The sequence below is a fragment of the Odocoileus virginianus genome, chromosome 33, assembly GCF_023699985.2.
Source record: "Odocoileus virginianus isolate 20LAN1187 ecotype Illinois chromosome 33, Ovbor_1.2, whole genome shotgun sequence".
Classification (NCBI taxonomy): domain Eukaryota; kingdom Metazoa; phylum Chordata; class Mammalia; order Artiodactyla; family Cervidae; genus Odocoileus; species Odocoileus virginianus.
The window spans coordinates 40,485,619-40,501,046 of NC_069706.1; the positions used below are offsets into that span (position 1 = coordinate 40,485,619).

Sequence of the window (15,428 nt, forward strand, 5' to 3'; positions counted from 1 at the left end):
CGATTCAGTCCCGCGTGCCTGCCTCCTTCATCTACCCCAGCCCCAGCTTCTCTGAGTCCGATAAAGCAAGACAGTAATTCCGAGTCGAGACAGCAAGTCTCCTTGGGTGTGTTTTTGCCGTTTACAAAATTAGCCAATCATCGTCACCTAGTGAATCAGATTAGGTGTAATCCATACTAATGTTCAAATTAAGTCACGGAAAACAATTAACTCTGCGAAAAATGGGCTGGTGAAAAATGATAAGGTTGGTCAAATAGTTTCACTGTGCATAATTGTGTTTTTTAATTGCCCGTCTCTACCCAGTAGTTATATCATTTACATTTCAAATGGATGCACCCACCTCCAATGCTTGTAATTGTGCACTTCCTAACCGTACACCTCACAGTGCAGCAGAAATTTGTCACCGTCTGCTCTGGAATGTTTGCTTGGAATGTGCCAGAATAGGGCTTCCTCGCTGCTCAGGAGAATCAAGTGTGCTTTGCCCCCGTGCTGCCCCAAAGGCCTCCGCTCTTCACCCCCCCCCCCCCGCCTTCCTCCCCCCACTTCCTTCCTTCTTTCCTGTATAAAAAAAGTGCACAGAATTTTTTAAACAACCATCAAATATTCAGCCCACAACACGAGACGCACTTGTCACTTCCAGTCACATCATTCATGACAGGGACACAGTCAAAAAACCTTGGGCAACGTTCACAGGATCAATTAATAGCTGACTTGACCATCTGCACTTCGTTTTTATTGTTTTCAGCCAGAGAAAACACCCACCAACTTCACCCCAGACACTCAGCTCACCCGCAGCAGTCTAGGAAGTGACCTCTCCATCATTACCTTGACTCTAAGTGATCGTGACCCTGACGGTGAGCTCTTAGCCCTCAAGCAAAATCCCTGGGTGAGTCAAGAGCAAACCCTTAAGTCCTCCAACGGGAACTGGTGGGTTTTATCTGAAGGGGTAATGGGGCAACAGGGAAATGAGCGCCTTTCAGCCTGTCACCTCTTTCCCTCCAACCCAGGCTGGTTTCAGCACTGAGCCTGAGTCTGTGAACTTTGTGGAGTGTGGCAGAACCTCATTTCTTTGCTTCAGGTGGACTGAAATCACCCCGAAGACCCCAGACTGACCGGGTGCCAGCCCTGGAGGGGGAGCCGCCTCAGTGCCTCTCACATGGTCCAAAGGTGGAGGTTCACCTGGCGGGCCTCCAGCGGGGGGTGTCTGCCCTCTTGCACGTGGGGTGACCTGCATCCAGGAAAGGGGTCAGGGGTGGAGAGGATGTAGTCAATGCTGAACTTGATGTCCCTGTGCGCCTCCCTCCCCAGGACGGCAGGGCTGGCCGGGGTCGGGGGTTCGCGGGGGGGGATTGGGGTCGCCGGTGCGCTGGCCGGGTTAGGGGGGCCTGGGGGCGCCCCCGCATCTGTCCCGCACGCGCCCCTCGCCTCCGCGCCCTTGGGGCCGCGCCGGCGCCGCCGCCGGCGGAAGTTGCCGTTCTCGAAAAGGTCCAACAGTGACTCGCAGCCGCCGGCGAAGGTCCAGTAGTTGCCCTTGCCCTTCTCGTGGCCGTCGGTCCGTGGCACCTGTGCGGGCGAGGGGCTCAGCGCCCGGCGTGCTCCCGGGGGGCCCGCCCACCGCGCTCACTCGGGGAGCCCCTGGCGGCCCCGGAAGGATGCCCCGCCCTGGGGGTGGGCGAGTCGCTGGGGAGCTGGCGAAGGCTACCCGTGAACTTTCCAGCGCACGCAGCTGCAAAATGCACCCCCACCGCCCAATCAGGGGTGCCTGGGGCACTCAGGGGCCGCCCAGGGCGGGGCTCACCTTGACAAAGCAGCTGTTGAGGGACAGGTTGTGGCGGATGGAGTTCTGCCAGGCGCGCTGGTTGGCGCGGTAGTATGGGAACCTGCGCATGATGAAGTCGTAGATTCCAGACAGGGTTACCCTGCCCGTCGGGCTCTGCTGAATGGCCATGGCGATCAGCGCGATGTAGCTGCAAACAGGGGCGCTCAGGCTGGGCCGGAGAGGGAGAGGGACCCCGGAGCGCGTCTGCGTCTGGAGTCTCCTGCCGGCCGTGCCCGCGCGGGGACCACTCCGCGCTGCTTCCCCGGGGCGCTGGGGAGCTGGGGTCGGGGGTGGTTGTTGGAGTGGGGCCCCCTGGAGCTCCCAGCGCAGCTCTGCGCAGACCCGGGAAGCTCACCGTCACACCTGGGGCTTCCCCGGGGAGGCTGGAGAACCTTCTCGGTTACCTCCTAACGTGCGAATGAGAAGTGAGTCCTCCCGCGCGCGAGCCGGTCGGAGGAGAGCCCCCGACCCCTGCGGCCCTGGCCCGTCCCCGCGGTCACCTGTACGCCGGCCGCGTGAGCCGCTTCTCCTCGTCCGAGCTGCCCGCTGGGTAGTCGTCGGCGTCGTAATTGAAACAATTGTAGGGATACTGCGAGCTGTCAAACATCGCGGTGCGCCTGCCGCCTGCGGGCCGCCAATGCTGCCGCCTCCTCCGCGCCGCCCGCCGGAGCGCTCCAGGTCGGCGCGGAGGTTCTTCCAGGCTCGGACCAGTGGCGTCTGAGCTGCCGGCTGCTCTCCGCCAGAGCGGGGAACCTGGGCTCCTGGGGTCCTCCCGCCCGCCCCCACCCGTCCTCTCGCATCCAATCCCGGAGCGGGGGAGGCCCCTGTTGCCGGTAAAGCGGCGGGGAGCGGAGAGGGCTCGTGGTGACCCCCTGGCTAGCGGAGGGAGGAAGGAGCCACGCTCTGGGTGGTCCGACAGACCGCGGGGGCGGGGCGGGGTGGGGTGGGGGGGCCACCACCTCCCGCTCCCGCAGAGTGCGCCTCGCGCTCCCTGTGCTGCCCCAGACTTCAGGGCGGAGCTCCCTGGGTCCCCCAAGCCTGCGCACACCCCAAGACTCAGAGGTCCTTCCCTGGCTTCTGGCTCCCCAGAGAGCACTCCTGAGCTGCCAGGAGCCGGACCACAGAGAGGGAGGGGGCGTCGCCCCTTCCCCACCAGGTTCTGCCCCTCTGCCTTCAGCCCCAGTGCAACGGTGGTCCAGGGTGTGTGCCGCCTGCACCCTGGACCAGAGCCAGACACAGGGTCCAGCCCACCCTGGCGCGCTCTATCCCTGCTGTGCCGTCTCCCTTGTATCCTCCTTGGGGGGCCTTTTGTGGAGCTCCGAGCCCAGTGGCCCCCTGCTCTGTAACTTCCTCCTCAGCCAAGCCTCTGCTTCACTGGTCCCTTCTGGGGGTCACTGGTGGGTGCCTGGGGAGAAAAGACAGGGGGAGGACGTTTTAGCAAGAAGTGAGGTGGGATCCTAAGGAGGGCCCTTTGATTCAAGGTGGCCATACCAGCAAAAGGCATGTCCACGAATAGTCTGCAAAATTCTGGCCATGAGCCCTGTCAGTGCATCTGCCCAAGGCCAGGACACCTGAATAGTCTTCTTCCAGAAGATTCTACCTTCGAAGCTGCACCTGCAGCTCTGAAATGACCTGTGCTCCGTCCAGCCTGTTGCCCCAGCAGGGGATGATGGCCGGCCTGCTGATGTGGGCGCCCAGGACCCAGGGCCGCTGTGCCAGCTTCCTCCCGGCTCCGACTCCTGCAGTGGGATCTGAGGTGCACTCGGGCTCAGACACAGTCAGGGGCTCCGCAGCATCGTCTCTACCAGGTGTCAAAATGAAAAATGCTGGGATGTGGGAATGTCAGACGGTACAGCCCCTCAGGAAAACATTTTGGTTGTTTCTTTAAAAACTAAACGTGGCCGTGCCAGTCTCCACAGTGCGCAGGCCCGGAGCTCACTCCTTGTCATTTGGTGCTGCGTGCGGACCTGTGGCTCTGTAGCAGTAGCTGTGGCGGCAGCTGGCCTCCGGCAGGATGAGCGGCTTCAGCAGCGAGGAGCGCACGGCGCCCTTCACCCTCGAGTATCGAGTCTTTCTCAAAAATGAAAAAGGACAATATATCTCTCCATTTCATGATATTCCAATTTATGCAGATAAGGAAGTGTTTCACATGGTGGTTGAAGTGCCACGCTGGTCGAATGCAAAAATGGAGATTGCTACAAAGCACCCTTTAAGCCCAATTAAGGGAGATGTGAAGAAAGGAAAACTCCGTTATGTTGCAAATCTGTTCCCTTATAAAGGATATGTCTGGAACTACAGTGCCATCCCTCAGACTTGGGAAGACCCAGCACACAATGACAAACACACTAGCTGTTGTGGTGACAATGACCCGATTGATGTGTGTGAATTGGAAGCAAGGTGTGTGCACGAGGGGAAATTATCAGAGTGAAAGTTCTGGGCATTCTGGCTATGATTGACGAAGGGGAAACTGACTGGAAAGTCATTGCCATTAATGTGGAAGATCCTGATGCAGCCAATTATAATGATATTAATGAGATCAAGCAGCTGAAACCTGGCTACCTGGAAGCTACTGTGGATTGGTTTAGGAGGTACAAGGTTCCAGATGGAAACCTGAGAATGAGTTTGCTTTCAATGCAGAATGTAAAGATAAGAACTTTGCAATTGACATTATTGAAAGCACTCATGACTACTGGAGAGCATTAGTGACTAAGAAAACTGATGGAAAAGGAATCAGCTGCATGAACACCACGGTATCTGAGAGCCCCTTCCAGTGTGATCCTGATGCTGCCAAAGCCATGGTGGATGCTTTACCACCACCATGTGAGTCTGCCTGCACAATGCCAGCAGATGTGGATACGTGGTTCCATCACCAGAAAAACTAAGGAAATTTCTCTGGAATACAAGCTGATATTGCTGCATCCTGCTTGTCGGAAAGTGTTAGATGTCAAAGTAGTAGCTTTTCCAAGCTTTAAATTTATAGAACTAATCAGTCAGACTCTGTTGTCACCAATCCAATATATTCATACGTTATCCATCTAAGAGCATTTGTCATGTCAACTAAGGTAACTTTTAGTTCCTGCTTAAATATCAAGGTGGTTGTAGCTTGGAAGTCATCTGTGACTGAGTATGCAAGATAAGTACATATTGGATGTATATATTTGCCATGGGTTAGGAAATAAAAATTATTTTGTTTCAAAAAATAAAAAAATAAATGTGCTGCTACCATGTGACCCGGCAGTGGCACTCTTGGGTGTTTATCCCAAGTGAAGACAGAACTTTACACAAGCACTTGTGACACATGTTCAGAATGATTTTATTCCTCTTTTCCCCAAATTGGAATCAGCCCAGATGTCCGTCAACAAGGAGGCTGTTGGTCCAGCCACACTCCAGGCACCACCACGGCATCGAGGTCCGGCAGCTGATCCAAAAGCCCCCCCGCCCGACACAGTGAGACAAGCAGAACCCTCCTCATAACAGCAAGAAAACCAGCGATCTGCACACTCAAGACTTTTCTTGACTCTGTCAGAGAGCTCAGGTTTCAGGGCAACAACTGAAACCGAGGGGACCAGGGCCATCAGAGGAGAGCAGTCCTGAAAGCCCGTGCCTGCCGTAGGAGCGCAGAGCCCCACAGGACGGGCGGGCGCAGGGCCGGCCCTCCCGTGGGCCTCGCTGCACCTGGGAGAGGAGGAGAGGATGCAGGGAGCGGTCTAGAAAGGCCAGACTTGGGGGTGCAGATTTGCACAGCGCCCCCCGAACCCATCTGCGTCGGCCCGGGGAGGGCCAGCCAGTGGGGGGTCTTGTTCCCAGGATGTGGCCGCTCCAGAGACAAGGTCTCCGGAAGAGCTTCTGCCGCCTAAGAGAGTGGATGGTGGGAGAGGCGCTTCAATCTGTTCACTTGTTTAATTGAATCGAACATGAAGGCTGATCGGTTAGAAAACCTTCCCAACGTGTTTTGGTTTCTTAGGCATCTGAACCTTGCTTGGCTTCCTTCTGAAAATGAGTTATTATTTGGGTCATTATTTGGGGCCTGACAAGGGGAAGAACAGCTTCTCCGTTCTGTAAGCTGGAAACGTCCTCAAGACACCGCTGAGAATGGCAGCCCAGGCATCAGCAGGAGGCCGGCAGCGACCTGAGAGCCTCTGCCTTTCTGTGCTGACTCACTTCTCAGGACAGCCCCGTGAGCCAGGCAGACCGTGCGGTCCCCTCCATGGGCCAGGAGGGTGACCAGCTCACTGGAGTCAGGTCACCCGTGTGGGACCCAGGCCCTTCAGGGGAGGATGCGGCTGCAGTTCCAGGGTCGGGCAGCCTGTGGGTGCTCACAGGCCTGGGCACAGGGGGGTCTGTGTGAAGACGGGGCGCCAGCTGGGCAGGAGGGCAGCCCTGAGCCCCCGCAGCCCTCCCCCAGCACGTCCGACATAGAAGTGGCACAGACGACCCCAGAGAAGAGGAGGAAGACAGGGGACTTCATATGACCTCTGTCGGGTCTTGGTAGCCCTTACTCACACACTTCTGTATTTTGTAATTAAAAGTTGTGTTTGTTACAGAAGGTTCATAAAGGACAGAAAGGCTGAAAATAGAAAATCTCACCGACAGAAGCTGTCCCCCTCCGCAAAGGTGGAGAGAGGACCCGACGTGCCCTGTTGCTCTGCTGTGGCGGTGACCGTCTGCCCCTCTGCGGTCCTTTCAGCCTCATCAATCTGGACTCCTCTCGGGAAGGGGCTCGCCAGGCCTGAATCCCAGGAAGCGAGACCACCGGGGGCCATGCACAGGGGAGTGGGAACCCTTGAGCCCGGCCGTGGGGTCTGCATGGGCTCGGGCGAGGATTGCAAAGGCCTGGGCTCGGGGCTGGGGGGCAGGTGCCCCTGCAGAAGCAGTGAGTTCAGGGTTGGGGGCAGCCAGGGCTGCTGAACGGGGGCGCTGAGCGGGCGGAGCTGCTGGGGTGCTGGCCACACCCCTAGTCCTCACACGGCCCCGCTGTCCGGTGGGAAGTGGACCCGACGTCCAAAACACGTGATTTGCCATGGGAGGGGGGCGTGGGAGAACACACTGAAGTCACCCAGGCTGGAGGCCAGGAGACCTTCCAGGATGAGGCTTTTGAGCGGCGCCTGGGGTCAGAACAAAGTAAGGGTGGGGTGGGGCCCACAGCAGTGTGGAAGGCGGGGCTGCGGCCCATGGGTGCCCGTCAACCCTCCAGATAAATTCCGTCCTCTACTTCTTCGGTGCTGAAATATTTACCAGTGCACAGAACTCCTGTTGAACACTCTCTGAACACTGACCCACTGAACCCATGGGTGTCGTTGGGCCCAGGCGCTGCACTGCGTCCTGTCCAAAAGGGTGGCAAGGTCACCTCCCCTGGCTCCGGGCCTGCCCTGGGGGCTGGCGGGGCCTGAGCCTTGTCACTGAATGGGCAGCCAGCTTGCTCTGGAACCCATGGCAGGCAGGGCTTGCTGATAGCTCAGCGGGCCGAGGGGCCCATTGGGCCAGCAGCTGCGGGTCGCTGCTTCTGAGGCCTTGAATTCTGATCGTGAACGCAGGGATCCGGGCAACGCTTCCCAGGCCAGACTCGGGTCGCCTCTGCCCGAGGAGGCTGGTCTTGCCTTTCTCAGGGTCCCCTCTAGATGGTGCAAGGGAGCCAGCCACAGCGTGTCCGCCGCGGCCTCCCAGGCTCCCCCAGGATGACACTGACCACAGGGCACGTCCCACCGAGTGTAGCTGGGGAGCTGCAACCTGGAGCAGGGCGGGACAGCACTCAGGCCTCGGGGGGAGTGGTGGCCGATCAGAGCCCCCACAGCCCAGCGGGGCTGCTCTGGACCTGGGCGGCCCACTGTGGCCCCACAGGCCCCCTGCCGCTGCCGGCCCCCCTCTTATCACTCAAGCTGCAGGCTGGGAGTCGCCCCCTCCTGGGGGTGAACATGGTTCCCAGCCCCCGGCCAGCCTGCAAACCCCTGCTCCTGAACGCCAGCTCCAAGCAGACTAAGAAAGACCCAGGTGTGGGTAAGAAAGACCCCTCTGTGCATGTGGGAACCCCCAGCATGGGCTCTCCTGACCAAGGTGGGGTTCGTCCAAGCCCTTCCTGCTCCCAGGCCTCTGGGCGCCTCTGCTTCTGTCCCGTTCTGTCTGGGTGAGGGCTGGGGCAGTGGGTTGAGGGAGAGTTTCTCGGGGGGACTGTGCAGGACCCTGGGAGGGGAGCCTGGGGGCCCCTTAATCCAGCAGCCTGCACCTCTGGGTGTGGCCTTTGGGGGCTGGTCCCAAGAATTGCACACTTGACCTGCTCCCAGGTGGGGAGGCTCTGGGCAGGGCCGGGGTCCACCAGGGGCCTCCTTGTCCTCTGTCTGTCTCGGGCTTGTGGGTGGGGGCTGGGAGAGATGCTGAGTCCCCCACCTGCATCTCTGCAGCCGCACTGACACCCTGCATCCCTCAGACCCAGGGGGCAGGGGCTGCGCGTGCCTCCCACCCAGGCACTGGCTGACTTGTCCACTCACCTGCTTAATTCAGGAAGTGCTCTCTGCCCTCAGACGGCCTCCAGCTCCTGCCCCCTGATTCTACATAACCAGCTCTTAGGCTGACCAAGGAGGGCTTTTGTTTGGATTTCCCCCCATTTGTTTTTTCAATCGTGCTTTACTTCTTGCCACTTTCTCTGTGGCCCTGTGGCAGGCGCTGTCCTGTAACACTTGTGACCAAGCACGCAGCCCAAATCTTGAGGGGAAGCCAGCTTCCCAGGGAGGGATTTAACTGGAAGCCTCTCCCAGCCTGTTCGTGTCCTCCGCCACCCTGGCCCCCCACAGCAGTCTGAGTCCCAGGCACCAGGCACTCCCGCGATAATTAGGGAAAGTCCCCTCGCCCGGCTGGGCACCGGTTCAGATGGTGAACTGGGCACATCGGAATTCAGGTTCCCACACAGCCGCGCTGAGACGCATCCAGGACCAGGCAGGGGGCCCTCACCCGGCTCACGGCTCAGCCCTGCCCCCACCTCTCCTCCCGTCCAGCAGCTTTATCTGCTTTTGAATCTGTATCAAAGTAATAGACAGACTGTGGCTCAGATCATGAACCCCTTATTGCCAAATTCAGACTTAAGTTGAAGAAAGTAGGGAAAATCACTAGACCATTCAGGGATGACCTAAATCTTATCCCTTATGATTATACAGTGGAAGTGACAAATAGATTTGAGGGATTAGATCTGATAGACAGAGTGCCTGATGAACTATGGACAGAGGTTCATAACATTGTACAGGAGATGGTGATCAAGACCATCCCTAAGAAAAAGAAATGCAAAAAGGCAAAATGGCTGTCTGAGGAGGCCTTACAAATAGCTGAGAAAAGAAGAGAAGCGAAAGGCAAAGGAGAAAAGGAAAGATATATCCATTTGAATGCAGAGTTCCACAAAATAGCAGGGAGAGATAAGAAAGCCTTCCTCAGCGATCAATGCAAAGAAATAGAGGAAAACAAAGATGGGCCCAATAAAGGACAGAAATGGGGTGGACCTAACAGAAGCAGAAGATACTAAGAAGAGGGGGCAAGAATACACAGAACTTCACAAAAAATATTTTAATGACCTGGATAACCGTGATGGTATGATCACTCACCTAGAGCCAGACATCCTGGAATGCAGTCAAGCGGGCCTTAGGCATCACTACAAACAAAGCTAGTGGAGGTGATGGAATTCCAGATGAGCTATTTCAAATCCTAAAAGATGATGGTGTTAAAGTGCTGCACTCAGTATGCCAACAAATTTGGAAAACTCACAAGACTGGAAAAGGTCAGTTTTCATTTCAATCCCAAAGAAAGGCAATGCCAAGGAATGTTCAAACTACTGCACAATTGCACTCATCTCACACACTAGCAAAGTAATGCTCAAAATTCTCCAAGCCAGGCTTCAATATGTGAACTGTGAACTTCCAGATGTTCAAGCTGGTTTTAGAAAAGGCAGAGGAACCAGAGATCAAATTGCCAACATGCCTTGAATCACAGAAAAAGCAAAAGAATTCCAGAAAAACATCTATTTCTGCTTCATTGACTATGCTAAAACCTTTGACTGTGTGGATCACAATCTGTGGAAAATTCTTAAAGAGATGGGAATACCGCCACCTTACCTGCCTCTTGAGAAATCTGTATGCAGGTCAAGAAGCAATAGTTAGAACCAGACATGGAACAACGGACTGGTTCCAAATTGGGAAAGGAGTATATTGGTCAAGGCTGTATATTGTCACTCTGCTTATTTAACTTATATGCACAGTACATCATGTGAAATGCCAGGCTGGATGAAGCACAAGCTGGAATCAAGATTGCTGGGAGGAATATCAATAACCTCAGATATGCAGATGACACCACCCTTATGGCAGAAAGCAAAGAGGAACTAAAGAGCCTCTTGATGAAAGTGAAAAAGGAGAGTGAAAAAGCTGGCTTAAAACTCAACATTCAAAAACTAAGATCATGGCATCCAGTCCCATCACTTCATGGCAAATAGATGGGGAAACGATGGAAACAGTGAGGAACTTTATTTTTTGAGCTCCAAAATCACTGCAGATAGTGACCGCAGCCATGAAATTAAAAGACACTTGCTCCTTGGAAGGAAAGCTATGACCAACCTAGACAGCATATTAAAAAGCAGAGACATTAATTTGCCAACAAACGTCTGTCTAGTCAAAGCTATGGTTTTTCACTGGAAAAACCATGACTACTGAGTCATGTGTGGATGTGAGAGTTGGATCATAAAGAAAGCTGAGCGCTGAAGAACTGATGCTTTTGAACTGTGGTGTTGGAGAAGACTCTTGAGAGTCCCTTGGACTGCAAGATCAAACCAGTCCATCCTAAAGGAGATCATTGGAATATTCATTGGAGGACTGATGCTGAAGCTGAAACTCCAACACTTTGGCCACCTGATACGAAGAACTGACTCATTAGAAAAGACCCTGATGCTGGGAAAGATTGAAGGTGGGAGGAGAAGGGGATGACAGAGGGATGAAATGGTTGGATGGCATCACCAACTCAATGGATATGAGTTTGAGTAAACCCCAGGACTTTATGATGGACAGGGAGGCCTGGCATGCTGCAGTCCATGGGGTCACAAAGAGTCGGACACGACTGAAAGACCTAAGAACTAAGTGACAGAATAGACGGATCCAGTTTCGAAAGTCAAATAACATCGATCAGATCATGGAAAAGAATGGACCCCTGCCCACATCACCCTGGTTCCTGAAGCAAAGACCCAGAGAGATCACTTTGTGTTCGTCTCCCCAGGTGTGCTGGGCTGTCATGTCTTGTTTGCACGTTGTCTCCACGTTTCTAAATGGCAAACATTTTATTTTGCAAGTTTTACATCCCTTTTTTTTTGTTTGTTTTTTAACCTCCCATCTTCCTGTCTGAGAGAGGCCTTGGGTCTCCCCAGTGCCTTTCAGTTCAGCTGCATCACATTCTCCTTTTGAGGGAGAGAGCGCCGAGCGCTGACGTGGCCGTGCCTGGGAAGCTCATCACGGCTGAGCGGACTGTCCTGTTGTCTTTCCTTCCTGGCGTGACCGTCACCAGACGTCACCCGTCCCTAGGCCTGTCTTCACTTTGACGAGGGCTCCTCCGTCCTGCTTTTCCTGGGCCTGAGCTCGCTCTGTGCCTTTCACCGTCACACCGGGGGCCAGGCCCCGCTGCCGTTCCCCTTTTCCTGACTTCCTCCCCACCCCAGCCCACCAAGCAGCATCTGCGGGCCCTCAGGGTGTGTGTGCACAGTCAGTTCACTGCATGTCCTCTGTCCTGTCTCACTTCCCAGCTTCCGGGGGGTGGCCTCATGGGCCTGCCCAAGCTCTGAGCCTCTGACCGTGCCCCCTGTGGTGAGGGGACGAGACACTGTCCTACTGGATGGGTGTCCGTCAGACTCCTCGGGAGCCCCTTGCAGTGAGGCTTCTCTAGGGTCTGACTGTGCAGCACCCACTCTTCACAAGAATCCTGTTAACTCAGGTGGACCGGAGACCCCCAGCCCGCCTTCACCGGGAGCTCCCGACCGAGTGATTTTCCACCCGCCCCCAACCTGCCCCTTGGCCGGCCAGCTCCACCTCCGGCTGTGCTGGGCTCCCAGCCAGTCCCAGACTGAGGCCCTTTGTCCCAGCTGCACTGAGGCTGAGCAAAGCTATCTCCAGGGCTTACCTGCTGCCCAGCTCTGAGCCCCTGGTGCAGCTCCGCGGAGCTCAGGGCCTCCTTTCTGAGGCTGCGTCCCCTCTGGGGGGGAGGACATGTCCCCCAAGTGTGCCCCTTTGACGTGGCCATCACTTTGAGGAACAACGGAGCGGACATTGCCCTTTGGGAAGGGACGTTCCATGGCTGAGAGAATCTTTCTCTGCGAGTGTTCCTCTCCGCCCAAAGCAGGGGTGACTCTGGATCTGGAGAGACTCTTACTGGGGAGAGCACGAACTTAAACACACGTAACCACCACAGCCTTGTCCCTGCTCCCCCTTGCCACCCCCAGAGCAGGCTTCCCCTGCTCCCTTCTCCTTCTGTCTTCAGCTCAGGGAGTTCTGGTGGATGGGGAAGCTCTGGGTCGGGACCGGGGCTCAAAGGCCGCTGCACCGGAACACCGCAGACGGGGCGTCTAGACGCAGGCTCTTCTCTGTGTTCTGGGAGCTGGAGACCAGGCCAGGTTTCTGGTGGGTCCTCTCTCCCGGCTTGCGGGTGGCCGTCTCCTCCCTGAGTCCCCTCGTGGCCCCCACCTGTGTGCCCGGACAGTTAGGGGACGGGGTGGGGGGTGGGGGGAAACGCTGGTGAAGGCACAGGGCCTGAGATTTCTCTGCTCGAAGAACATGAGGTTCAGGTGAGTCATCGGTGGGCAGGCTCCTCCAGGGCCCGGTCTGCCTGCAGGAGGTGCTTTGACCCCCTGTATCCATCAGTGGGGCCCTGGGGGGCTGGGTTTCTCCGGCCACCCCGGCTCAGCCCCAGTGCATGCCAGCTCCTGTGGGTGAACACGGCGCCCACGTGATGCCAGCCCTGGAGAGACTCGGGGAGCTGCACTCAGTTCCCTGGAAGCAACCACACCAGGTGTGGGACAGGCAGCCCCTTCTTCCAAGACAGACACTGGCCATGCTCAAGGGTGGACAGGCTGCTGGGCAGCAGGAATTGAGGGACGCAGATGCCAGTGAGGCCCTAGCTCATACTTGCTGAATCTTTATTGCACTTTTACCACATTGCAAACTATTCCACGAAAATGCCTTGAAGGTATCCAGCCTCATGACCGGTCACATGTGCACCGGCTCCAGACAGTGCCGTGAGGTCAGCGCGGCAGCTGGGGGACGGCTGGTCCTTCACTTCGAAACCCACGCGGTGTTCATCCCTTGACGCGAGTCTGTGAGGGCCTCGGGAGCCTCCCATAGCCCCGGGAAGGGAGGAGAGTTTCTACTGCGAGCTCAGTCCAGAGTGGGAGCCCTTCTCAGGACCATCTAGACTGGCCAGGTGGCCCCCATGTGTGACCTGTGGGGTGGTCAGGGTCTGTACAGATAACATCTCTATGTATGTACATTTACACCAGGTATAAATACAAAATCGTAAGTAAAGGCTTCCTTTCCGTACAAAAGGGTGCTGGCCCGCCACCAGGCTGCCTCTGTCTGCGTGCGCCCCTGGCAGATCGGGTCTGAAGTGAGGCACGTGTCCCGGCAGCCGTCTGCCCACGCAGGCTCACGTCCCGGGCGGCTGGCCTGGCTGCGGCCCGCGTTCACTACCTTCCGGCTGCGGCTCTGTGCTCGGGGCCCAGGTCGTCCTCCATGACGCTGTGCAGCCCGTCCTTCTCCACGCAGTCCCTGACCGCCCGTAGCACGATGCGCAGCCGCCGGTCCAGCGCCTCCAGGTGCGGCTGGAACAGCACGGGGGCTACGCGGTCCGCGCGCAGGGACTCGGCCATCAGCAGGCTCAGCCGGTGCTCCTCCTTGGCCAGGAGCTGCAGCCGCAGGTACGTGGACCTCCGGATCCTGCCGGAGACGGAGATCAGGCTGGCGCCGGAGGAGCAGCCTGCCTGTGCCCTCACCCCTGCTCCGGATGGGCCTCGGGGGCGCTGGGGAGGGTCCTGCCTGCAGTGGAGTCCGGCAGGCTCCATCCTTTCCAGCAGGAGCGGGGCGGGAGGCAGCCACGGCTCGGCTCAGTCTCTGGGCCAGGGGGACGCGAAGCAGGAGGCTGGGCCCTACGGCCTGTCTCCCTGGTTGTTAAAAGGAGGGGCTGGTTTCGGGGGGAGAGTGGGGGCCTCGGTGTCGGCTTCTGCATGGAGGGCGGGCCGTTGTGGGGACAGGGAGCTGAGTCCTGGGAGGGGCACCACCTGGTGGGGTGGGAAGGCTCAGTCTGGCCTGTGGCTGCGGGAGGGCTGGGCCGGGGCATCTGCAGGGGCAGGGCCGTACCTGCAGCACTGCTGTAGAGGCACCAGGATGGACAGCTCGTCGTGAGAGTGCTTCCCAAACCTGATGGAAGAAGGGCAGAGCTCGGGGGTGGGCGGGGGACACGTGCGCAGAGCTGCCAGGCCGCGAGGACCCCTGGGCTGGGTGGGGGGCCCGGATCCTGCTGTCCCCAGCCCCAGATGCAGGGCCTGGGGTGAGGCAGGTGCACAGAAGCCATCTGGCCGCTGGACCAAGCAGACGCTCGACGGCGACAGGTCGCGGCCTGGCTGGGTGGACAAGGCCGAGGGCAGGGCGGCCTCAGCTCCGGCCACAGGGGTGGAGTGGTGGAGTGAGTGCCCAGGTGCCCAGAGCCGATTCCCCCGAGGCGTCTGGGCACCTGCAGCTCTGACCGCCGGAGGGGCCTGAGCCCTGCACACACGCCTGCTCTGGAGGCCGTCCCACAGCTCACAGGAGCCCTGGCCAGGGCCCTGGGTCACCCCGAGGGGCCTTTAGAGGCCGGGCCATCTCTCCCACGGAGCACCTGCCCCCCGGGTGTGTCTGGGCCAGGGGACAGCCGGCCCCTCGTGGTGCCTGGTAGGACTCACCCTCTCCCGTTGTCCAAGTGGATGATAAATGTCTCATTCCCGAACTTCTCGAAGGTCTCGTAGTGATGGCGGTCCATGTTTCCTGTGGGGACGGGCCTGCTGGGAGCCTGCGTGAGGCTCGGAGGCGAGCCCTCCCTCCCCGTCTGGCCTCTGCATGGGGAGCACCGAGTACGAGCAAGACCGCGGTGGCTGGACCTGAGCTGGGCATTCGCCGGGCAGGCTGGGGGCCCTGGACGTACCCATGAGGAAGTCGAAGATGGTCATGTCCATGACATCCAAGATGCGGTGGCTGCTGTCGTAGGGAGGTGTCTGTTTCACCTCCTCGCAGTAGTCAGGGTCCACTTCCCACCTGCAGGGGAGCCGGCATCAGAAGGGCAGGCTCCTCTGTACGACAAGGAGGCCCAAGCCACCCCCTGGGGCTGCTCGGCTCAGCACAGCGGATCCACGGGGCAGCCAGGGGGCCCAAGTGAGAAAAGCTGTCACCCCTGAGCGAAGTCTCTGTAAGTGACAGCTGCCCGCGGTGGGCTGAGTCTGCATCAATAGGAGCATGGGGCCAGAAGGTGACTGAGCCACACCACCGGAAGGCCATGTGTGTGGACAGGCCGGGACAGCACACTCGCAAGGATGTCTCCATAGCTGGAGGAACAGTGTCTCTCTCAAGAAGGGAAG

General features: G+C 57.9%; 2 protein-coding genes and 1 pseudogene across 2 annotated transcripts in view; 1 reads left to right on the top strand and 2 right to left on the bottom strand.

The window, feature by feature from the left end:
* Window positions 1-686: 686 nt before the first annotated feature.
* On the bottom strand, window positions 687-2,431 carry FOXL3 (forkhead box L3). The gene is made up of 3 exons (XM_020882334.2): window positions 2,320-2,431; window positions 1,799-1,967; window positions 687-1,563 (listed from the first exon to the last, which is right to left on the bottom strand). The coding sequence occupies exons 1-3, from the start codon at window positions 2,424-2,426 to the stop codon at window positions 1,153-1,155; spliced, it is 687 nt and encodes a 228-aa protein (XP_020737993.2). The 5' UTR covers window positions 2,427-2,431; the 3' UTR covers window positions 687-1,152.
* A 1,361-nt stretch (window positions 2,432-3,792) lies between these two features.
* On the top strand, window positions 3,793-5,031 carry LOC110130397 (inorganic pyrophosphatase pseudogene; annotated as a pseudogene).
* A 7,914-nt stretch (window positions 5,032-12,945) lies between these two features.
* Window positions 12,946-15,428, bottom strand: part of FAM20C (FAM20C golgi associated secretory pathway kinase) — a 32,062-nt gene continuing 29,579 nt past the window's right edge. Inside the window, exons 7-10 of the mRNA XM_020882357.2 lie at window positions 14,999-15,108; window positions 14,760-14,841; window positions 14,179-14,238; window positions 12,946-13,758 (exon numbers count right to left, since the gene is read on the bottom strand). Of these exons, the coding sequence (XP_020738016.1) occupies window positions 13,509-13,758; window positions 14,179-14,238; window positions 14,760-14,841; window positions 14,999-15,108 (502 nt within the window). The 3' untranslated portion in view covers window positions 12,946-13,508. The remainder of the gene's footprint in view (window positions 13,759-14,178; window positions 14,239-14,759; window positions 14,842-14,998; window positions 15,109-15,428) is intronic.

What these genes read in the sequence shown, in the direction of transcription:
- FOXL3 (XM_020882334.2), bottom strand. Translation starts at nt 2,426, where the DNA reads ATGTTTGACAGCTCGCAGTATCCCTACAATTGTTTCAATTACGACGCC. An exon ending in CTCACGCGGCCGGCGTACAG is followed by an intron (nt 1,968 to 2,319) that starts GTGACCGCGGGG and finishes CCCTGTTTGCAG; the next exon opens with CTACATCGCGCTGATCGCCA. An exon ending in TCAACAGCTGCTTTGTCAAG is followed by an intron (nt 1,564 to 1,798) that starts GTGAGCCCCGCC and finishes TCGCCCGCACAG; the next exon opens with GTGCCACGGACCGACGGCCA.